The sequence below is a fragment of the Equus asinus genome, chromosome 25, assembly GCF_041296235.1.
Source record: "Equus asinus isolate D_3611 breed Donkey chromosome 25, EquAss-T2T_v2, whole genome shotgun sequence".
Lineage (NCBI taxonomy): Eukaryota > Metazoa > Chordata > Mammalia > Perissodactyla > Equidae > Equus > Equus asinus.
In genome coordinates, this window is record NC_091814.1 from 12,457,739 (window position 1) to 12,481,344 (window position 23,606).

Below are 23,606 nucleotides of genomic sequence, written 5' to 3' on the forward strand. Positions count from 1 at the left end.
TGGGCAAAATTCAAATTTGCTTGTATGTTGCTAAATACAATTTTTTTAAAGGCTTTGCCAATTTGCTGCTTTTGACAGTGTATAAAAGTATGCATTTTCTTTCATTCTTTTCAACTTGATATTATGTATAATTTTTACAAACCTGAGGAAGAGGTTATGGGAACTCCTGATTAATAGCTGGTTATTCAGAAACACAGGGGACAACCAACTGGACTTGCAACTGCCATCTGAAGTGGGGGCAGTTTTGTGGGACAGAGCCCTTAATCTGTGGGGTCTGTGCTAGCTCTGGGCAGTTAGTACCAGAATTGCTTAATGTCAGGGGAAAACTCCCCACACATTTGATGTCAGAAGTGTTATGAGTAGAGAAAATAAGTTTTTTCTTTTAAGGTATATAAAAGAGAAACCACCTTTAAACTCACTTAGCTTGGGGAAGTGAGAGTAGTGAGAGTACCACACATCTGATATGGGAAATGGCTTTTCCCCATGTGAATCTTCTGAACTGAACCAATTGCCATTTATTTGAGGTAGGATCACAATATTCCTAATCAAAGGAGGCAGAATAGTGATATGATCCCAGGAAGTCCTTGCACTCCCCTCTATTACTCTAATCTTGTCTGTTTTGTTTGGTGTCATAGACCATAATTTTTGAGACTATAGAGACAGGACTGAAGACCAGGCCATGGTGGGGACAGCAATGTTTCTAAGGGCAAGACAACCAAGACTTGGATCTAGAAGTGAGTAGTGGAATGGCAAAGAATATGGTTGTGACTTGGGAACCCCCTCAATCCTCCCTGGGTTAGTATTTGTCATCCTCTTATTTATGCTGCTACTAAGGGACTCTAGTCAAGCCTTTGTGACTCAGCAGTGGGCATAAACATAGCTATCTTCCTTCCTTCCAAGATAGTGTTCAAGAGAAAACTTTGATACAAACCATGCATTACAGTGATAGTATGACGTCTTCATGGAGTCAAGTAAGAAGAAGGCAGGCCAGGGAGCCAGGAGTGGTTAAGTTCCCGGCCTCTGCTTTGGCGGCCCAGGGTTTCCCTGGTTTGGATCCTGGGCGCAGACATGGCACCGCTCATCAGGCCACAGTGAGGCGGCATCCCATATGCCACAACTAGAAGGACCCACAACTAAAAAGATATACAACTATATACTGGGGGGATTTGGGGAGAAAAAAGCAGGAAAAAAAAAAGATTGGCAACAGTTAGCTCAGGTGCCAATCTTTAAAAAAAAAAAGAAGAAGAAGAAGAAGAAGGCAGGCCAGAGGATCCAGTCTGGAATTCTAACTCTGTCTTGAACAAGGTCTTTATTGAATTCTACCCTAATATCTTAAATTATAGTTGTAAAGAGAAATGTCTCCCTTTGTCTATTTTGACCACATGAAGACTGTGCTTACCCTCTGAAAAGTCAAAAGATAAGACAACATCTACTACCCTTAGCAAGTGCTAATAGGCCACCTTGAAGGTGTAAATGCTTTGTTGCTTGACTGTCACCACACCTGTACTGAATAGAACTAATTTTCCCCAGAAAGGACCTGGCTTTGACCAAATCCTGGCCCCCTCCCCTTCCACATGATAAAGCTGCTAATTATCTGAGAAAAGATTCCTGAGTTACAGTGTAGCAGGAAGCATACTCAGGGTCAATTAGCCATAATTCTGTTTCTGTTCAAATTCATAATTATTATATCACTGCTGCACAAAATCAGACTTGGAGCTAGTTTGTGTCTCATTGCACCATTTATTAACTTTTTGACCATGAGCAAGTTACTGGACCTCTGTTAGCTTTGTCATGCACAAAACTGCGATAATAGTAAGATCAACCAACTAAAATGTTGGAGTGTTCCCAGCCTTGTTTAGATGGATGAATCTACTTAAATTTCTGTTACTTTGCCTTTCCAATAAGTTTTGTTTTTATTTCTTGCTAAGAATCAGTGTAGAGGCTATTGGAAGAAGAGAAACTAAGTTGTTGTGGCAAGAACAAGCTAGACTATGAGTAAAAGTCAACCTTACCTACATAGACTAGATAAAACCCTAAGAAACAAAGCCATTGTGCAGACATTTTCAAGGATTAAGACCACTGTATGTGCTTCTTCTGATCCCCAAGAGTACAAGATTTCCATTCAAATAACTTTCTTCCATGACAAAATATTGCTGAGTCTGTCAGTTCTCATCTACCCACCCCTAGTAGTTCTGTGAGCTGAGAGCTTTTCAAAGTTCAGAAAATCTGGTCTAAACTCCACAAACCTTGATCACAGAGTGTGGGTTACTTATTGTCTGGACTGTGTGCTGGAGGAAGTGTAGGCAGGAGGACTAGCTGAGTCAGCTAGAAGTTTCTTCTAGCTGAAACAGTATTGCATTGGAAAATGTGCTTCAAACTGTCGATTTGACTTCTAGTGACATTTCCTTACCACTACTCCAATCTGCCTCCTCTCAGAGTTTATTACAAGGGAAATATAACCACCATTACTCATCATTAATCCTTCAGAATATTGAGGGACAGAACTGTATTACCAATAGTAAAGTTCTTAGAAATTCTGGGTTATGTAGTCACAAAGGAGGTCATTTCTTTTGCATATATGTCCAATGTTGAAAGGATTGAGAGTACGCAGATAGTCAGCATCTTCATAGATAGGTATGCCATAAGTTGAGTAGTTTGAGGGGAAGGGTGATAGACTAGAATTTTTTCAGAAAACATTCTATACGTTAGGATTCCATGGCTATGAACTTTTGGTAATATTCTGTTGCCACTGCCTAGAGCATGAAATTGGTGAAAGGATTCTTCTCTAGTGATTTCATTCTGGGGATTATCTTTACAATTTCTTATATAAAACGTGCAAGATACACTTTTAGGAGAATCACCAAAGAATAGAAATAGTATATAAAAATTCCAAACCATAAGAAGAGGGAAATGGAAAAAGAAAAATAGCAAATAAAGGAAAAACCTTTTAAAAGTCAAGGAAATTTAAAATACTCCTCAATAACCAATAATTGAAACACCATGAGTCCAAATTAATGGGATGTGGCTAAAAGCATAATTAGAATAAAAAAGAAACTCTTATATTCTTATATTAGAAGTGAAGAAATGTTAAATTAACCTAAGCATGAGACTTAATGTTAGAAAAAGGACAGAACAAATCCAACAAAAAGAGGAGAAGGAAGATAAAAGAAATAAGAGCAGAAATAATTGAAATAGAAAAACAAAGATAGAATAAATAGAATCGACAAAGTCTAAAGTTAGTTCTTTGAAAAGACCAACAACATCAACAAACTTCTGGTGAAATTGTGATGAATATAAAGCAGAAATTTTAAGTACAAAACATTGACAAGTCAAATCCATCAATATCTAAAACTGCATGATAAACGATGATGAAATCAGATTTACTCAGGAATTTAAGAGTTTTTTAACAGCAGAAAAATCTATAAACATAATTAGACACATTAACAAATTTAAGGAGGAATATTATATTATCATCTCAATTCGCAGAGAAAAAGCACTTGATAAAATTTAACAACGTTTTATGATTTAGCAAACTAAGAAATAAAGCATGATTTTCCTGAAAAAATTTATCTACCAAAATCCTACAGAAAATACTCATATATGGATTGGAAAGAAATAAAGAAAGCTCTATAACACTTGCAGATAATATAAATTTCTATGAAAAAACACAAAAGAATCTGAAAATAAATAATCTGAAAAAAATTTTAAAGACTTTAGTAAAGTATCTGAATATGAAAGCATCGCTCCCTAAATCAACTGAATTTCCATTATACCATAAACAAACATTTAGAAAGTATAAATTTCAAACTACCATTTGAATTAGCAAAAATATACACACTCACACACACACACACACACACACACACACACACACACCCCTAAGAAGAAATCCCACAAGATCTGTGCAAAATCTATATAGAGAAAACTGTGCAACTTATGGAAAATTATTGAGGAACACCAAAGACTTGAGTAGATATACCAAATCCATGGTTTGGAAGACTCAAAGTTGTAAAGATACAAATCCTTGCCAAATTAATTTACCTATTCAATATAATTCTGATCTAAATACAAAAAATATTAAGAAATCTGACAGATTCAATATGTACATGAATGGGCAACAACACAAGAATAACTATGACACCACTGAAGATGGATAAGTTAGGGAGACATGCACTATCATATGTCAAGATGTATTATAAAGCCATATTATTAAGACAATATGGTATTGGCGCAGGGATAAGAAAACTGCAAATGAAACAGCATAGACTCTAGGAAGAGAACCACATATATATGAAAACTTGTTTTGTGATAGAATTGTCAGTTCATTTCGAAGAGGGAATGATTTAAGTTTTTAAATGGTGCTGGGACAATTGGTTATACATGTGGAAAAAAAGAAATTGGATACCTGCCTCACACCACATACAGACATAATTTACAGATAGATTTAAGACTTAACTGTAAAAGGTAAACTTTCAAACTTTTAGAAGAAAATACTTTGGAATAGGTAAGGACTTCAGAAACAAGAATATACTAACCATAAAATGAAATATTGATAAATTTACATTAAAATTAAGAGCTTTTGTATGTGCAAACACAACATAAAGAAAGTGAAAAGACAAGTCACAAATCACAAAAAAATAACTGCAACACATGTAACCCCCCAGCCAGATTGAATCTTAAAGCTTCTACAAATCATTAAGAAAAAGATAAAAATGCACAAAATGAGCAAAATAAAAGAAACAAACAGATTTCATTAAGGAAACTACACAAATGATGAATAAACATATGAAAAAGTGTTCAACGTCATTAGTAATCAGGGCAATGCAAATGAATACTACAATAGAGTGCTAGTTTATAACCATAAAGTTGGGAAGAGAGATTAAGAAGTCTTACTACAATATCAAGTATTAGCAAGGACATTAGCAAAATAGAAATCCTTATATCCTGCTGATGGCAGTTTAAACTAGTATAGCCACTGAGAAACTAACTTGGCATCATCTTACAAAATAAAAAATTCACAGACCTGTAATATCTTTGTTTTTGACAGATATTTTCACTGAGCATAGAATTCTAGGTTGACAGATTGTTTTCCTTCAGTTCTTTAAAGATATTGCTACATTATCTTCTCACTTGCGTTGTTTCCAATGAAAAATCAGATGTCATCCTTATCTTCATTCCTCTGTCTCTATGTAACATATCTTTTTTCTCTGGCTGCTTTTGAGATTTTTTTTTCTTTTTACCATTAATTTTGAGTAATTTGGTTATTATGTCTTTATGTTGTTTTCTTCATGGCTTGTGTGTGTGTGGATGCTTTGTGGTTTGTTGAGATTCTTGGATCTATGAATTTATAGTTTTCACCAAGTTTGGAAAATTTTTGGCCATTATTTCTTCAAATATATTTTCTGTCCACCCCCCCTTTTCAGGAACTCCAATTACTGAAAGTTTGGTCTCTGATCTTGATGCCAATCCAAATAACAACAACAGAGTCTTGGGTGAAAAAGGAAAGACTTTACTTTGCCGGGCAGCAGGAGAAAAGCACAGGCCAGTGCCCCAAAACTGCTTGGTCCATGTTAAGAAACAAGTAGGGGTTTTTATTTGGGATTTTAGGTAGGGGATGGGGGCCATGGACTTCTTGGTCAGCATTTTCCCATCAGCCTGTGTCTGGGCTGCTTCCAGAGGAGGAGACAAAGGATTTCTCAGATGAGTGTCCTTGGCTGTTTATCTCCATGGTGGAAGGTAGACTGTGATGTCAGGAAGCCAAGGAGTTGGGCCTGGGAAGCTTTGGTTTCTTGATATTCTCTGGACCTTAGTTTCTCTGTAAAAGAACTTCAATGTCCTGCGATTAGCCACAACTTTAGTGGGAGCCCAGTGTGAGGTCATCTGGACTTTAACAATTTGTATCTTCTATTTGGCTCTATAGCTCAGGGAGTCAGAGGTTAAAGAAACAATCATTTACATATGAGCGTAACTGAAGAACCAGGGAACTGGGAATCAGTGCTTTTAGCTTTAACCCATATATGCTGGGTTCACTGTAGGGGAACCAATATCAGGGCTGATATTAACTAAAAGCTGGTAACAATATTAAGCCATTAACACACCTCACTGATCCTCTTTATCTTCTTTTCATTCTTTGTTTCATTTTGGATAGGTTCTATTGTTATAATGTCTTCATATTCACTAATCTTTTCTTCTGCAATGTCTAATCTGCTCTTAATCCCATCCAGTGTATCAGTTTTCATCTCTAGAAGTTGAATTTTGATCTTGTGATATCTTCCACCTCTCAACTTTACTGAGGTAAGACCCTTCTGAGTATTCTATCACATACCTCATGAATTACGATGTTTTCCTTTCCGACTGTTGGGAACTGGCGCTATTTCCAGCCCTGTGTGAGCACTGAGGGCTACTCCATCTAATCCTTTCAAGTTCTTTCCCAGGTCTGAGGTAGTTTTCTCCCACAAATAACTGGTCCCTATTCCGCTGAATGCTTGAGGGGAATCCCCTGTACCTGGAGACTTTTGTCTCTGTGCAGCTTTCTCCTTTGCAGTTTTTTGGCCTGTGAACTCTAGCCAGCTTGGTCTCTCCAGGCTCTCAGCTCCATCTTCTCAACTCAGAGATTCCACTGGGGTTTGCCTGAATCGCCCATCCCTGCACTACAGCCTGGAGACCCTCTCAATGCAGTGAGCTGGGGCAATCACAGGCTCATCTCTTTTCTTTCCCATCCCTCAGGGATGACCGTGCTTTGTCGCCTGATGGCCACTGCTTTGAAAAACGTTGTTTAATATATTTTGTTCATTTTTGTTTTTATTTCAGGTGAGAGGATAAATCCAATCTTTGCTACTCCATCTTGGCCAGAAATCTCATATGTTATTAATAATATTTTAGTTCTTCATTTGAGTGCTGGTTTCGTAAGTATTCATTTGCTTATTATGTATCAAAGCCATATACACATATATATTACACATTCTGTCATTTGTATAAAATATTGCATAACATTTTTTAAGTTCTGAAAAGAAATAAAGATTTTTTTCTCCCCCTAGGTGGAACAAGGGCAAAAAAAGGAGGAAGAGTTTGTGGCCAACCTCCTACCTCCCTACCTTCCTAAACCCTCTATCCATTCTAGTCACCAACCCCCATCTTGACCAACTTCCTCCTGCTCTTGTCACGATGACTGTGAAGGTGTTTTCCTGACACGCCAAGATGGTCGAGGGAAGATGGTGCTAGCTTGGGAAACATGGAAGATCAGGAGCTTTCACATGCTATGATCCAACAGACCATTGTGGCCTCCCCTGTTTATAGTACTAGATGAAGGCCTTTCAGGATAGTGCTGACTTACACATCAGACTGCCAAATATTGGGGGAGGAGTTCATGTGAAGAGTTTCTCTGTTTCAGATGATACCTATTTTTAGAATATAAGCTACTCAAATGTTTTAACACTTTCCCCCTCCCCCTCTGGCCTTTTCAGTTCGGCCAGAACCCCTTGCTGCTGTGACGCAGGAACAAAATCAAAATGCAGTGATTTGCTATCTTGAGGATGATGGAAAATTTATGCAAAAGCAGACAGACTGAGATTTATAATGGTTTGATTAGTAAAAAACTTATGAACGTACCTCAAGGGCGCCCAGGACAATTAGACCAAGGACTTAATGAATATATTCATGATGACAAAAAAAAAAAGTGCGATTAAGGGAAGAGGAAATGGACAAAATCATTCCACATTGAAACAATCCATAAAAGACAAATTATAACACCACCAAAAATTAACTGAAAAGACTAGATGATACAAAGTCAAAAATGAGGATTAAATTTTTTTTAAGTTGATGAAATCACCTTGAGGGATGCAGGAACCAGAGAAAGATTTGATAGATGAAGCAGTAAGAATAAGAATAAAAAATCAATTGAATTTCTAATGGAAACTAGAAATTGAACCAATGTGGAACTTTTTACAGTGAATGATAGTTGAAGAAAAACATCAGGTAAAGTTTATCTGAATCTCCTGAAAAACACTTCCTGCATTAGCAAGTATATAAGGTAATATATTTCATCTGTTCAAGAGATGTTACAACAGCATACAAAACACGTTGTTAACTCGTGTTGTAGACAATTATATACAATTATTTACCTAAAATTTAGTTGATATATTTCAGTAGTTCCTAAAATACATGATTGTTAAGGGAAAATATTACCAACTGCTTTTTACTCGTAAAGAGTGCAAAAGTAAAATAAATTTTGGGTCATTTCTTTGTGAGATTTAAATTATCCTACCTTTTAAAAAGTATATCAAGTAATTGTTCACAAATCATTTTTTATTGTAGAGAGGAGAACAATTTTAATTAAAATAGGCAAATAATACTTTGCATCTACCTTTGAGAAAAGTGTATTTGTGAAGTGATTTTAAAAGCATGAAGCCAATGAGTAAGATGGTATTATAAAATATCACCAGTGTATGGAAATATAAATGCCACGTATAGATGTAAATTCTCCTAACGGTTCTTGTGAGCATCATCATTTTCATTAGCCACTAAATACTGGAGACTACCCTGCCTTAGTTACAATGTTTGCTCCATTATCTCCTAGTTCTTTTTACTGGATTCAGACCTACATCAGGGGGTGTTTCCTTAACATTTGGAAACTACAGATGCTTATTAGAAAAAAAGTTTTTCATCCTTCTACGTCATGGATCTCTTTCATTCCTCTTCCACAACACTACTCATTCCCCCATGTTTTCCTGGTCAATGAAACACATTCACTCATTTTTCAAAGAAGCAGCTATTTTATTACAAATTAGAAATTGTAAGGGATGTGGTGGGTACTGTTATGCTCTATTGCTGAGAGTGTAGAGGAGATCAAACTGCCTGGTTTCGAATCCTGTTTCTACTTTTTACAACCTTGCACAAGATACCAAATTCCTCTTTGACTAGTTCCGTCATTTGTAAAATGGAAATAACAATAGTGTCTACCCATAGTTTATTGTGAGAAAATACATATCAAGCATACTTGCCTGGTACATAATAAACGCTGTACGAATATATGCAATGATGATGATAGTGATAACAGACAATCTGACAGCATCTATCCAAAGAAGAAATGTCCATTTCCTGTGACTGAGTAATGCTGGTTCTAGGAATGTGTTCTACAGAAATAATAAGTCAAGTATTTAAAGATGGGTACAAGACTATTCATTCCTGCTCACAACAGTGAAACCTTAGAAATAGCCTGCATGTCTCTAAAGAAATGTTGGTGAAATAAATTATGGTACATCCATACAATGAAAATTTTGAAGACAAAACAGTGTAATAGTTATGAATATAGGCTTTGACTGTAAACTTCAATGAGCTAAGGCTTCTCCCATCTCTCTCAGAATATCCTGAGTTCTTCCTAGACCTTTCTTCCTTGCTTTTCAATTGTATCAACCAGTTATTGCTCTATAGTAGTTTCAAAATGTTAGTGGCATACAATAGTAAGCATCTATTTCTCACTTGAAGTTTGCAGGGCAGCTGGAGCAGCTCTGCTTTGGGCTGCAATGGCCAGGACAGCTCTGCCTCACAATATAGCTGGCTAGCTAAAGCATGTTCTTGTCATGACAATAACAGAAGCACAAGAGGGTGAGAGATAATATGTAAAGATTGCTAAAGTCTAGGTTCAGAATTAGCACAATGGTGTTTCCACCCACATTTCATTGGCCAATGAAAGTCACATGGATGAGTCAAAGCCAAGGGTCAAGGAAGTACCCTCAGCCTCTCATGAGGCTGTGGAAATAGTGTAGTTTCAGGGAGGGATGAGAAATTGGGGCCAGTAATTCAGTCTACAACATTATTCGTCGCCATTTTTAATTCTCAATCAGTGTGAGATTGCTACCTAAGTCCTTTTGCACTCATTGGACTCATCCTAGTTTCTGTTTAGTTTTCTTTCTCTCTTAACAGAATACCTAAAAATCTCTCTATATCTTTACAACTCTGCCTCAGGTTCCAGCTCACTTTAGTGGCGGAGAGCTTCCCACCTGTACTCTGAAACTCCCTTCTTCGGGATATTTCTGCTCATATATATATATATGCTATTTTTCATCTCTACAGCATTTACATTAATCATTTGATTTCCCTGGATTTAGCCAAAATAAACATCCCAAATTCATAATGTCTTTCAGAGACATGGCTCTTTTTTTAAACTGAAATGAGAAATGGATCCTGCATGTGTTCCCAGAGGAAGAGAGGCTGGTTTGTATTAGGGGAATTCTTGCAGATTAGTAACCCTTCAGATGCCTCCTACAGGCTGCTATAGAATAATCTGGACTCAAATGATCAAGTTTTGGAGGCAGTAGCCAGGTTTTGAACCAATTTTTAAAATGGAGATTTGCCATATTCTAGCCCCAAGAAACAGAATTGGTAGAGGGAGGATATAGTCAGGATAGAATGCCAGTAAAACTTTAACCCCTTCCTTGGTTTCTTAGAGTTTCATAAACCCAAAACCCAGAGTTTCGAACTGGGAGAGATGGGCCGAGAAGTATGAGAATGGGGAGAGCTTGCTCCGAGAATTAAGGATATATTTCCCAGAAAAGGAACATAATGAAAGCAGTCAGAGGTGACAATTTCCTTCCTCTTTTCTAATCTTGGCTCCAGGGCCCTCGGCAGAACCTCTTCCATGTCTTGCATGTTACAGATTTCACTGCTCCCATCAGCTTGGAGATAACATGTGGCTCTTGACAGCTCTGCTCCTTTGGGGTAAGTTGGGCTTTGAGGGGGTAGCTAGAAGGGTACAGGCTCTGGTTCTGGGAACTCAGGATTTTTTGTCTTCCTTTAGTGTACCAGGCTAGAGCTCATGAGTATGGAGACAACTGCATCTGTGCTTCATGGTTTATAGGTGCTTATTATATCAAAAGGATGGGAAGGGAGACTCTGAGTAACATTAAGCCTACAGCACCATGTCAAAATAAAACCTTGTCAACAACCAGCCATGGGCTCTTCAGTACCGCTGTACCTGATTTGGGGAAAGTGGGTAGAGAGAAACTCAGGAGACCTAAGCCGGCCTGCAGAAGACAGAGTCTACATTAATCCTGTCTCCCCAGTTCTCCCTTCCTTGTCGTCTCCCCCTGACCAACTGATGTCTATTCTCTGGTCTCTTACAGTTCCAGTTGGTGGGCAAGTGGGTGAGTAATGTCTAACTCAACTTCTCTTCCTTTGCCACGTTCCTGCTTCCAAAGGCTGGGTCCCCTTATCGTGAAGAAGAAAGCATAGGGAGAGAATAGAAAGGAGAAAGATTTACAAATTTTGTCAGATCTCCTATATTGAGTATAATTTTGATAAAATCCTGGTTTTTAAGGTTTCTCTCTAAGATTTTTCTGAATCAGTCCCAACCTCTGAACTAAATGCCTAAATCTATATAAAATAGCAGGAAAGGGCCAGAATTGCAAAAATGCAGAGGTAGCTCTGCTGGGTTTGCCAACGTCCCTCCAGAAAGTCCCCTTTAGAAGAAAGCTCAGTACATTTTTGTTCCTCAGAGAGAATCCAGCAGGTAAGCGAAGGATTCAAAGTGAGGAATTTGAACCTCGATTTCCACTGCAGATGCTAAGTAAGGCCTGATATTAACCCTAAGAGACAGTATAGCACAGAGGATAAGAAAATCGGCTCCAAGCAGCTTGCCCTAGTTTGAAACCCTGCTTCCTTGCTGACCAGCAATGAACCTAAATTAGTCATTTGTTTCTCGGGAACCCAAAATCTCCAACGCACAGATGCAGATTTAATGATATGAACAGAGCTCTCTGTAATAGGGTCTGGACACTCTTAACGGCTGGCTTTTGTAGGTTTCCACTCACCGATTTTTCAATTTAATCTAAATATACATTTTTGCCCTTGTGCTATCCACAAAACTTTACCAATTGCTCAGACTTCCCTTTTATTCCACTTGTTCTTTTTGTTTTACTTCCAAAGCAGACCCCACAAAGGCAGTGATCACCTTGCAGCCTCCCTGGGTTAGTGTATTCCAGGAGGAAAATGTAACCTTATGGTGTGAGGGACCCCGTCTGCCTGAGGACAGCTCTACACGGTGGTTTCTCAACGGCACAACCATTCAGACCTTGACCCCCAGATACAGAATCACTGCTGCCACTGTCAGTGACAGTGGTGAATACAGGTGCCAGACAGGTCTCTCAGTGCCAAGTGACCCTATACAGCTGGAAATCCATAGAGGTAAGTATGGCATGGAGCAGGAGGGCTGGAAATCACGAGGCCTTCCTTTGTGTTTTCTCCTTCCTGGATGCCAGAGGTGTGTGTGTTGATTTACCTGAGTATGAGTCTCAGCTCTATGTGCCTACCAGGTGAAATTAAGTCAAGATGCTCAAAACATCACGTTAGGGTGTTTGAACTGTGCCCCAACAGCACCTCAACTGGGGCAGCTGTATGTAGGGTATCTAGAGTAAAACTCAGACCCTAACATTTTGTTATTCAAAATTATGTAGTTTTGTTGAAAAACGTATGCTTGCACATAGTAAGTAATAATTCAGACAAATGTACAATGATGAACAATGAAATCTTCCTCCCACTCAAAACTCTAGTCCCACAGTCACCTTCCACAGGAAAAAAACTGTTTATATATAAACTTTTTTAAAAAGTGGCTGTAGAATACTCTATATACTGTCTCACATCTTAGTTTTACGACTTGTAATATCTTGGAGATCTGTTTATATCAACAGAGATCTACCTCATACTTTCAAATGGATGTGCTATCATTGATGTAACCATTCTCCCCCTTAGTAAACTTCTAGTGTGCTTCCGTTCTTTCGCTTTTAGGAACAATGCTGCAATAACATCTTTATACATATAGCATGAGGTACGTTTCGTGGTATATCTGTAAGATAATATTCTGGGCATAGAATTACTATGAGACTTTAGGTCTTAAGCCATGATAAACAGAAGCAGGAAAAAAAACCCCACCATCTACTTAAATCTGTAAGTAGTTTCGATTTGTCAAGAGATGGAAACTGCAACACTTTTTAGGGGAAAATGTTTCAATACCCAGGACAAACCATTCAAATGGATTATTTAGTTATTCAAAAGCAATAAGCTAAAACTTCTTTGTAACTGATAATGCAAAAGTTAATCCATGCTGGAGGCAGGATTAGATTTATGCAGACTGGGAGATTAATGCTTTTGAAGGAAATGGTTTTTCCTAAGGAAATGTTGAGAATGTCAGAGAAAATGCTAGGTGTTGTTCATGTGTCTCTTAGGACTCCAGGAATCAGTTCCTAGGCTGGAGAGGTCAAGGGAGCTGACAGAACTGTTACAATAAGAGACTTTGTGTAGTTGGAGCAAAAGCAGAAGTGTTTCATGGTTCAAGTGAAAAAAACGAACTAGGACCGGAAAGAGGCCATTTTCTTTGCCTCTGCCTAGACTCTCGAACTCCCAGCATTGGTGACTTATTGAGAATAATATCTTTTACATTATTTTTTACATTGTTACATATTATATTAGTACATTATATATCTTTTTGTTATATTTTAATGTGAATTTTTATTAAGGTATAACATACAACAAACCTTAAATGTACACCTCAGTGAATTTTCACAAAGTAAACAGCCGCCAGATCAAGAAATAGAACACTTCCACAATCACAGAAACTCCTTCTTGCCCATTTCTAGTCACAGTCCCCCAAGACAGACATCTAACACTATAGCATTTTACCCATGTTTTAACTTCATGTAAACGGACGCAGTATGGTACACTTTGTACTCTTTTCTGTTTGGCTTTTCTCATGCTGATTGTGAGATTCTTACATATTGTGAAGTTGCAGTTCATTTGCTCTCATTACTGTATAATTTTCCATATTTATCTGTTCTATTGATGGACTCTTGGGCTGTTTCCAGTTTGGGCATCTTAGAAATAGTACTGCTGTGGATATTTTTTGTACTTCTCATTTAGTGCGCTTACGGACACAATTCTGTTGGAATATGGCTAGGAGTGGCATTGCAGGATCACAAAATATGCATATGTTCAGGTTTAGTTTTCCAAAGTGCTTACACCAAATTACATTCCCACCAGCAGAGTGTGAGAGTTCTGATTTCTCCTCATCCTCATCAATACTAGGTATTTCCAGTTTTTTTCATTTTAGTCATTCCGGTGCATGTGCAATAGTATCACATTATGGTTTTAATATGCACTTCCGTGACAACTAGTGATATTGAGCATTTTTCACATGTTTATTACCTTTTGGATATTCTCTTTTGTAAAATGCCTGTCGGGGTTTTTTGCTAATTTTTTTTTATTGTTGTCTGCCTTTTCTTTGTTGACTTGTAGGAGTTCTTTATACATTCTGGATATGAGTCTTTTGGGAAGTGTTGCAAATATCTTCCACTTTGTGGCTCGCCTTTTTGCTATCTCTGCGTTTTTTTGTTTTTTCAGTGGACAAAAGTTCTTAATTTTACTACAGTACACTACATCAAGTTTTTCGGTTAGTGCTGTCTATACCCTATTTTAAAAATGTTTTGCCAAGGTTAGTCAGTAGTGGAGGATTTAATTCAGTTACACTAATTCTCAGTCACTTTAATTAAATCTATGTATGCTGAGACCAAGAAAATACAGCTGATTTGTGGACCGAAGTCCTAATCTGGAGTAGAATGAGTGTCCCCATTCTACTCCAAGGTGATGAAGATGGGGAGAATGGTTTTTGAGTAGGAAATTAGTGATGTCGGCTACAAGCTGCATCCCACAAGTTTTAATATGTAATATTCCCATTATCTCTTAAAGCTAGATATTTTTAATTTCCATTATAATTTTTTTTACTCATTAATTATTTAGAAGTGTTTTTGGAGGTTGGCTTTTTATTATTGATTTGTAATTTTATGGCATTTTGGTCAGAATTTGTATTAAATATGATATGAGTTCCTTGGTATTTGTTGAAAATTGCTTTGTGGCCTAGTATGTGCTTAGTTCTTATAAATGTTACATGGTGTTTGGAAAGTATATGAATTTTCTCTTTCTAAGGTACAGCATTCTATATAAATCCCCAAATCAAGTCTGTTAATTGTGTCATTCAATTATGTTGTATCATTACTAGTATTTTGGACAGTTTCTGTTGGAGGTATGTTAAAATGTGTGGATGTATAAAGCAAAGGTGTCTGTGTGTTTGGGCAGTCCAGTCTTTGAGCACCTCTTGGTTGGGAACAGGAATAAGGGAGGAAAAAGTGTTCATTATATTTAGAAGCTCAATGGCAGCATCCAAGACTATAAAGATCATACAGCACTGGAATGCCTGCCTTCCGTTCTTAGATAAGCTCTGGAGGGGGAAAAAGCACTGCTGTCTCTTCTACTCTTTTGTCCTTTAAGAACTTCATCCTTCTTTAGCCAAACCAACTGCTCCAGAGAAAGAAAAAGTGAAGGAGGCATTTTTGGTTACGTGTAGAGGTGTACATCAAAAGGGAGGGCCCATTTGACTTGGAGCTTGTTTTTACCAGCTGTATCACTGATGTGCACATATGTGAGTGTTTCTATCAACTTAGTAGCATATATCCATCTGGATACGGTTGCCACTCTGTGTGTTTGTCTTAGTATGTGTGATCCCATTAACAAATTTGTCAGGAGTTAGAATGTATTAGTTTCCTGTTGCTGTGTAACAAATTGCCACAAATTTAGCAGCTTAAAACAACAGATGTTTATTATCTTTCCATGAGTTAAGAGCCCCAGCACAGGTTTGTTGGGTGCTCTGTCAAGGTCTTACAAAGCAGCAATCAACGTATTGACTGGGCTGTGTACCTTCCTGCAGCCCTTCCAAGCTCATGTAGTCAGTGGCAGAATTTTGCTCCTCATGGTTGTAGGACTGAGGTCCCCACCTTCTTGCAGGCTGTTAGCTTGGAGCCAATCTCAGCTCCTAGATGCCCCTTGCCAAATGGCCATCACAGGCCCTCTCACAACATGGCAGCTTGCTTCCTTAAGGCCAGCAGGAGACTCTCAGTCTGGTCTGCTAAGACAGAATCTTGTATAATGTAACATAATCATGAGAGTGACATCCCATCACCTTTGTCATATTTTGTTGGCTAGAAGCTAGTCATAAGTTCCACCTACACTCAAGGGGATTATACAAGAGTGTGGCTCATTGGGGTCATCTTAGAATTCTGTCTACCACATGGAGTAAACTGTTTTTCTCCCAAGCAACTTCTGCTATCTGGAAAGGGAAGACAAGAAAAGGCTGTGTACACAGTTGCTGGTAAAGATTACTTTTCTTCCCAGCAAAGCTAAAGATATTTGAGGAATGGGAGACAGGCCTCCTATTCAGCAGAGCTCTGAGGTTGGGATGTTGCAAGGAGAAAAAGATAGGAAAGGCGCTGGGCCCAGCTTTGGCCTCCTTGTACCTCTACCACTGTCTACGTGTATTTGGGCCCATGTTTTTCAGATTGGCTACTACTCCAGATCTCTAACAGAGTTTTCATCGAAGGGGATCCTCTGGCCTTGAGGTGTCATGGATGGAAGAATAAGCTGGTGTACAATATAGTTTTCTACCAAAATGGCAAAGCCTTTAAGTTTTCTCCGCAGGATTCTGAATTCACCATTCTGACAACCAACCTGAGTCACAATGGCATCTATCACTGCTCAGGCATGGGATGGCATCGCTACACATCAGCAGGAGTATCTATCACTATAAAAGGTATGGTATCTGAATAGTCATAGAGCTGTTGTTGTGAGGACCAGACGAACCATCATAAATCATTGCTTCAATTTGCAAGTAAAGAAACGGAGGCCTTACTGAAGGCCACACAATGACCACCGGCTGGGCCAGGACCAGAACTGAGGTCTTCTGGGTCCCAGTCCATTGCCCTTTCCAGTATACCATCAATAATCACAGGAGCTAATGTCAAGGCCAGGACATAGTGAGCATCCATTTCATCAATTTCATTTTAGTTGCATGGAATAGAGACTCCCTCAAGGTCGGTAGGAGAGATATTAGAAAATAACCCAATGGAATCTCATAAAAGCTCCATAGAAACAGAAGCCAGGAAGACATTACGACTTGGTTATATGTACTTTCCATCTATCTCTCAGGGAAAACGTGGCCTCTCTGGTTCCACCTCTCTCTGAGCATCAGCTAATTAAGCAGCTTCCTTTGTTCCAGTTTGCACGTGGCCCTTGTTGCGACTCTTTCGTGGCCTTTCATCTTAGTACTCACAACTACTAGCAACTTTTTTCTGACTGAAAAATAGTTCATTTCCATGGGAAATAAATTATTGTCCCAGATTGTTTTTTGAGGCGGGAACACAGTCATGAGTCACTGACCTGGCTAGTGTGTGGGCCAGTGTCCACTCTTAGACAACTATTACTAAAAGGGCATGGTAATACAATAAATAACATGGCTATTCAGGGAAGTATGGACTGTGTACAGGTACTCTCCCCAGTAGGATGTGAGCAAGCTGGCAACTATCTCTATGAGGAAACCCCAAGAATGCCTCTCTGCTAGAAGTGGGAAAAAATGTATGTTGTGGATGCATTCTCTAAGAGCAGGTTTCCTGAAGGGAGAGGGGATATATCCTCTGTAAAAGAACCTTGACACTGAGGCAGCCAACCCTGTCCGTGTCAACTTTTTCTTTAGAGCTATTTCCAGCCCCAGTGCTGAGAGCCTCCTTGTCATTCCCGCTCCTAGAGGGGAATCTGGTCAACCTGAGTTGTGAAACCAAGTTGCTCCTACAGAGGCCTGATTTGCAGCTTTACTTCTCCTTCTACGTGGGCAGCAAGACCCTGATGAGCAGGAACACATCCTCTGAATACCAGAGACTAACTGCTAAAAGAGAAGATTCTGGGCTATACTGGTGTGAGGCTACCACAGAAGATGGAAATGTCATCAAGCGCAGCTCTGAGTTGGAGCTTCAAGTGCTTGGTGAGTGAGCATGATGGGAATTGACTGGCACAAGAGAGGATGCTCTGTTTTCTCCTATCAGACTGAGATCTGTTCAAGGGGATTTCGTGGCCCGCCTAGGAAAAAACCATCAACAGGCCTTTCCGCTCTTCATTCAGAACTTCACTATTCTCCTCATAAACTTCATTAAATTTGCTTTCCTTTCTTTTTCTTTCATTTCTTTTCCTTTCTTTCCTCCATTTATTTCCCTCTTTTTGTCCTTCCTTCCTTCTTTTCTTTTCTTCTCTTCTTTATTTTCTATTTTTTCCAGTCTCTCTCTACCCACCGCCTTCCTCCTTCCTTACCTCCCTCCTTCTCTCCCTCTTTCTCACCAACAATCTAATCAACAATATATTGAATTCCTCCTATCTACTGTCACAGGTATGGGGATACAAAGACCCTGGGGTGCAGTTCTTACTTCAAGGAGCTCCCGTTGTAGATTGGTGAGACAGAGATTTTGTGGGTTGCACATAAGTACTTGTCCAAGTGTCTATATCTGGCTGAGGTGGAAGTATTGTAAGCTCCAGAAAAAAAAAAACTGTTTAGGAAAAAAGCTTATCTTTAACCCAGATTTATTTCAAGCATTAAATGGCATAGAAATAGCAGTTGTCTGAGACTAAGGAGTAAGGCCGCTGACAGGGCCCTGACAGTTAGGCTCTTATGAGGAGCCTGCCCCCAGTCCGTACACTATAGCCCAGCTAGACCTACCTCCAGCTCCTTCCTGCCCCCTGAAATTACCAGTGTCTCCACTGGGAGCTGGCATATCAGGTCCCAGCCAACCTCCTCTTCCAAATATAACTCAAACACATCCTTCCGGCTTCTAAAAAGCATTTCTTCTCTTTGTCATTTTCTGTTTCAGGCCTCCAGTCACCAACTTCTGTCTGGTTTCATGTCCTTTTCTATCTGGCAGTGGGAGTAATATTTTTGGTGGACACTATTTTCTGTACAATAATACATAAGGAACTTCAAAGACAGAAAAAGTGGAATTTAGAAATCTCTTTGGGCTCTGGTCATGAGAAGAAGGTAACTTCCTACCTTCAAAAAGAAATACAGTCAGAAGAAGAGCTGAAATGTCAGCAATAAGAAGAACAGCTGCAGGAAAGGACACTCCAGAAGAAGCCCCAGTGGGGAAAGAAGAAGGCCCCGGAGGGAAAGAAGAAGCGGCAGCTTAGTGGGTGCCCAGGCATCTAGCCAGTCCCTCCCCCTTCCTCTCTGGGTAAGCACTGGGGCACAAACATCCACAAGTTGAAAGACACTAGAACTGTGAGTCCCATGTCATCTAACTCTTAAATAAAGCAAATAAATGAGCTGACTTCACTGAAGACAAACTTGGAAATTTGGTAAGCAAGGGTGATTTGAAGTGAGACTTACTCTAAAGAAATCTTTAAAAACTTCGAAGTCGAGTCTAACCTAATTATCCTATTAGGTAGTTTGAGTAATATATTTTGGGGGACAGGGTTAAAAGATAAGTGTATGCATATGTGTAAGAAATTAAGACAGAGAAAGAGAGAGAGAATGGGAGGGAGTACGAGGAGACAGAGAAAGAGAAAGAGAGGCTATGAGGCAGACAAGAGGGAATAGTGTAGACCAAAAAGAAGGAAATATCACTTACAAATGAATTCTGAGAGACCATGAGAATGAGAGGACTCACACCTTAGCGGTGCTCAGGAGGGTTACCTCACGGCTTTTCTCTTTTTTTTTTTTTTTAAAGATTTTTAATTTTTTCCTTTTTCTCCCCAAAGCCCCCCGGTACATAGTTGTGTATTCTTCGTTGTGGGTTCTTTTAGTTGTGGCATGTGGGACGCTGCCTCAGCGTGGTCTGATGAGCAGTGCCATGTCCGCGCCCAGGATTTGAACCAACGAAACACTGGGCCGCCTGCAGCGGAGCGCGCGAACTTAACCACTCGGCCACGGGGCCAGCCCCCACGGCTTTTCTCTTTTAATACACGTGCAGGGAACACATCCATGCATCTTACAGAGATACAAGGGAGTAACTCACGATGAGAAATTTTTTTTCTCATTTTTGCCCTTTCATTTGAGGCTTTCTCATAACATTTCTGTGTGCAGAGACACCAGGGGTCCTGCTTGTCTGTCCCTGTCCCTTGCCCTATAGGAAGGCGGAATGTAACTACTGCTTTCCTTGATAAATCAAACCCAGATCTCTGAGCACAGCACAGCAAGGAGAAGTTTCAAGTAGGGAGGAGCAGTGATATCATAAAGCCGCAGCTCTTACCTCCAGAGGTTTACTTTACCTTTCTGATTTTCTGAATGATTACTAACTAGCTTCAAGATACGCTACTGTCCCCCTTGGGCTCTACTTTGGAAACAAAATATTTTTCTGCTACTCTATAACACAGCTGAGATAAAACTGAAATAGGTGAATAAGACTTTACTAAAGCTTAGAAAAAACAAAAAGGGGTATACACTAACCTAGCAACATGATTCTAGATTATTTGGCTTAAAAAATGCAGCTTATCTTCCAAACAAGGATGCATCCCTGCCTAGCCTCTGTCCTGGCTCCACATGGCAGGGCTCACCTTTAGTACCCACCACCTACAAGCACCCTCAAGCAACTTGGAACTTGAAGTAGATGGAAGAGCACCTTAGCCCGCTGCTTCCCTAGTCTGCGGACAGTGAGAATGTTCTTCTCCCCTTCACCTTCAAAAAAAAGTACAACAATTATCATCTTAATAGAAGTGCAATAACTCCAACATTTGTATTAAAGGAAATCACCATATATAATAGCAGGAGTTTCATTGCTTGCACATAATGTTTGGTCTTATGGACTGGGGAAACAGGGAAATGAGAATTGCAGGGGACGAATCCCACAGGAAAGAGGCCCAAAGCCCCTCTGTGGAAGGACTGCCTGTAGAAGACTCTAGCCTGAGGAATGGGGAATTGAAGCAGGAAGTGGCATTCCCACTCAGAGGAGAAAGCTCTGCCTACCCTCACAGGGTGGACAGAATTTCAGGGAAAGTGCTCCCTGGGGACAAAAGGTGGGGGCAGACATGGACGTGGGCAGACATGGACGTAGGCAGAGCACTGAGGTGAAGCTGGAATGGAACCAGTCATTGCTGAAGCATCACAAAGTGCTTCCTCCTTCCCCACTCTCTTCTTTTGTGCTTTCTCTCCAGATTTTTCCATGCGTATATCTTTGTCATAATTTTTTCTCATAAGTACGTTAATGCTTAAATAATTGAGTTGACTAAATCAATTTCATAATTGAGTAAGTTGTACTTCAGTCTACCCTGATTTCTGGCTTACAGCTTGCCAGGAATAGGTTCTTGGGTCCCCCAAATTAAGGCCTACCTGCTTATCACTCTAGCTTTGGTGCTGGGTCTGGTCAAGGCCTGGTAACACCTCATACTTCTCCTGGCAGGTGCTCAGCCTCCAATTTCCCTACAGGGGTTGGATGCCTCTCTGGCACTTGCCCCTATCTATCTAAGAGCTCACTCCTCTTCATTTTTATCCCATCCTCTCCTGGAAACACAAACAGAAATCACTGGATCCCACTGGGGAGAGAGGCCCAAAGGACCCCGGATCCCTTCCTTGCTCACCATCCTCCATTCTTGGGGAAAACCTGTATGTGTAGGCAGAGGGTGGGTGTGGTTAATAACTCCATTTGGGGACCAGAAAACCATGGGAAGGAACATGAAATGTTCTCTAGGTCTTCTCTAGAGACAAATTAACAGGCACCTATAGGGAAACTTTACCTCATAGTCTCAGTCTTTGAATTACTAAATCTATTTTGTTTCAGACATAGGGATAAATGCACTGATTCATTTGATTCCTCATGCCAGTTTTTCAGTTTGTAGGGAGGGACACCTGCTGAAAAGAGTCAGAGAGATGGTTGCTCAGCCCAACCTTTGGAGCAGGACTTTTGGCGTTATCACTGGGAAAAAGCCATTCTGTTTCTTGTGGTTTGTGTGCCACCATTGGCCAGTCCCACACCCCCTCTGCATACTCCAGAGGTCATCTGAAGGCACTTCTCCAAAATGCCGCTGATTCTTGAAGGCTGCTCTGCTATGCAAACTGGCATTCGGGGAAAGCTCAGAGTGCCAAAGAGTTAAAGACCCAGAATGGATTCTCTACTAATGAGGGATGGAAGCTAGCAGATAAATATGCCCCACTTCATCATCCCTCGATGGAACTGTGGTGTCTCAGAGGGCCCCCTGTGGGAGTGAGCCCCAGTTCCCTCAGTGGCAACCTGTCCATCAGTGCCTCCTTTACTGAGTTTCCTCCCTTCTTTGCCTCATTTCTCCACTCCCATCACTGCGATTCCTGAGATTACCTCCCAAATAAGCTATTTGCATCCAAATCTTGGTCTCAGGGTCCTCTTTTTGGGGAACCTAAACTAAGACAGCTTGGTTGTTTTAACTGAGCCAAATCAGGGATACCAATGACTGGTTTTTAAGTCATCTTTTGTCTGTTGCTTTCATGTAACGTCCACTTTTATGCCCTAAGTATCAGTCTTGTCTGGTAAAAAAATGAGACAAATGGGTGGTCATCTTTAGCTAGTGAATTCCTGCTCATTCTTTAAATATCTCTTCTTTCAAACTTTTCTGAACCTCCCAGGAAGGACTTATCTCTCCCTTTTCATTGTCCCAGTATCCCTTTGCTCTGCATACTAGTATAACAACCTTTAAATCAGATTCTGTAGCCTGCTATACCAGGTACTTTAATATATAATTACATTCTATTCTTATTCTGCATTTACTTCCAAAATCTCTTCAACTTAAGCTACCCCCATCAGTTCTTTAACTAAATCTAGTACTACTGCCCCCAAAAGTGTTCTGACCTGAAGAGAAAAATAAATGAATAGGTCTGCATCTATATGCTTCCATAAATATTTCATCCAAAATGCTTCCTCAGGAACAAGGACCAAAGAGACAAAACAGAAAGTACAAGTTACTGAAACCTGTCCTGGCTCTCCGAGCAGCTGGAAGGGTTGGGGAGGCTAAGCCTCCTTCTGGGCAGTGGGGATCTTCCCAGATGGGTGAGAAGTGCAAGACCAGCAGAAATCAAACCATCTCATGCTCAGACCCACCATGGCTCTCCATGGCGTGTGCTCTCCCTCACTACAGGGAGCAATAAGCCCAACCTATTCAACCACAGATGTGCTCCTGCTGGTCTTTGACTAGAGGTGCATTGACAGTAGCTAAAAAGAAAGTTTTAAAATTTTGACCAGAAACTGAAGTGAATATAATTAATTATGTTTCAGTTTTCATAATTACTAGCACTTTCATGGCCTGCCTTCCCATGATTGTGTTTGGCCTCTTGAGTAAATACGGATGACTTCAAGTTCATATGTACAATAGCTAGGAGTAAGTGACTTTTACACATGACTGGTATAAACTGCTCTCTGATGTTTGGGGTACAAATATGGTGACTCTTTTATTTTCCAAATTAAAACAATCAGCTCAAGCCCTTAATACAAGATTGGCAGGAAGTAAAGAATCATCATCTTGGCGCTTCTTCCCTCCTCTTGGTTCATCAAAGAATTCTTGGTAATTATGCGTTCAAAAGAATTTTAAACTCATTTCCACACTCAAGAGGAAGAGTCCTGGTATCTAATCCGACAAGTCATGATTTCTGCTATTGTTTCCTCATGATCTGTGCACAGACGTCTCGCTCACCCAGATTCTGGCACTGGATAGCACAGTTATATGAAAGAAAGAGACTACAAAGATGACTCCATGTCTTGCTACCACAATCAGCTTAGGATGCTGTTCTTGGT

General features: G+C 39.8%; 1 protein-coding gene across 5 annotated transcripts; it reads left to right on the forward strand.

The window, feature by feature from the left end:
• Positions 1 to 10,160: 10,160 nt before the first annotated feature.
• Positions 10,161 to 20,832, forward strand: LOC106848287 (high affinity immunoglobulin gamma Fc receptor I). Of its 5 annotated transcripts, none has more exons than XM_070497434.1 (7): positions 10,161 to 10,212; positions 10,615 to 10,716; positions 11,121 to 11,141; positions 11,923 to 12,180; positions 16,376 to 16,627; positions 17,618 to 17,851; positions 18,729 to 20,830. In XM_070497434.1, the coding sequence occupies exons 1-7, from the start codon at positions 10,176 to 10,178 to the stop codon at positions 18,950 to 18,952; spliced, it is 1,128 nt and encodes a 375-aa protein (XP_070353535.1). In that variant the 5' UTR covers positions 10,161 to 10,175; the 3' UTR covers positions 18,953 to 20,830. The 5 variants fall into 5 exon arrangements, with proteins under 5 accessions (XP_070353535.1, XP_070353536.1, XP_070353533.1 ...); XM_070497435.1 differs by having other exon boundaries at positions 11,926 to 12,180; positions 18,729 to 20,816; XM_070497432.1 differs by having other exon boundaries at positions 17,567 to 17,851; positions 18,729 to 20,626.
• Positions 20,833 to 23,606: the final 2,774 nt, after the last annotated feature.

Coding starts and splice junctions, on each gene's coding strand:
- LOC106848287 (XM_070497432.1), top strand. CDS start 10,176: ATGGATCCTGCATGTGTTCCCAGAGGAAGAGAGGCTG. Junction 10,717..11,120: donor GACAGCTCTGCTCCTTTGGG/GTAAGTTGGGCT, acceptor GGTCTCTTACAG/TTCCAGTTGGTGGGCAAGTG. Junction 11,142..11,922: donor TCCAGTTGGTGGGCAAGTGG/GTGAGTAATGTC, acceptor TTACTTCCAAAG/CAGACCCCACAAAGGCAGTG.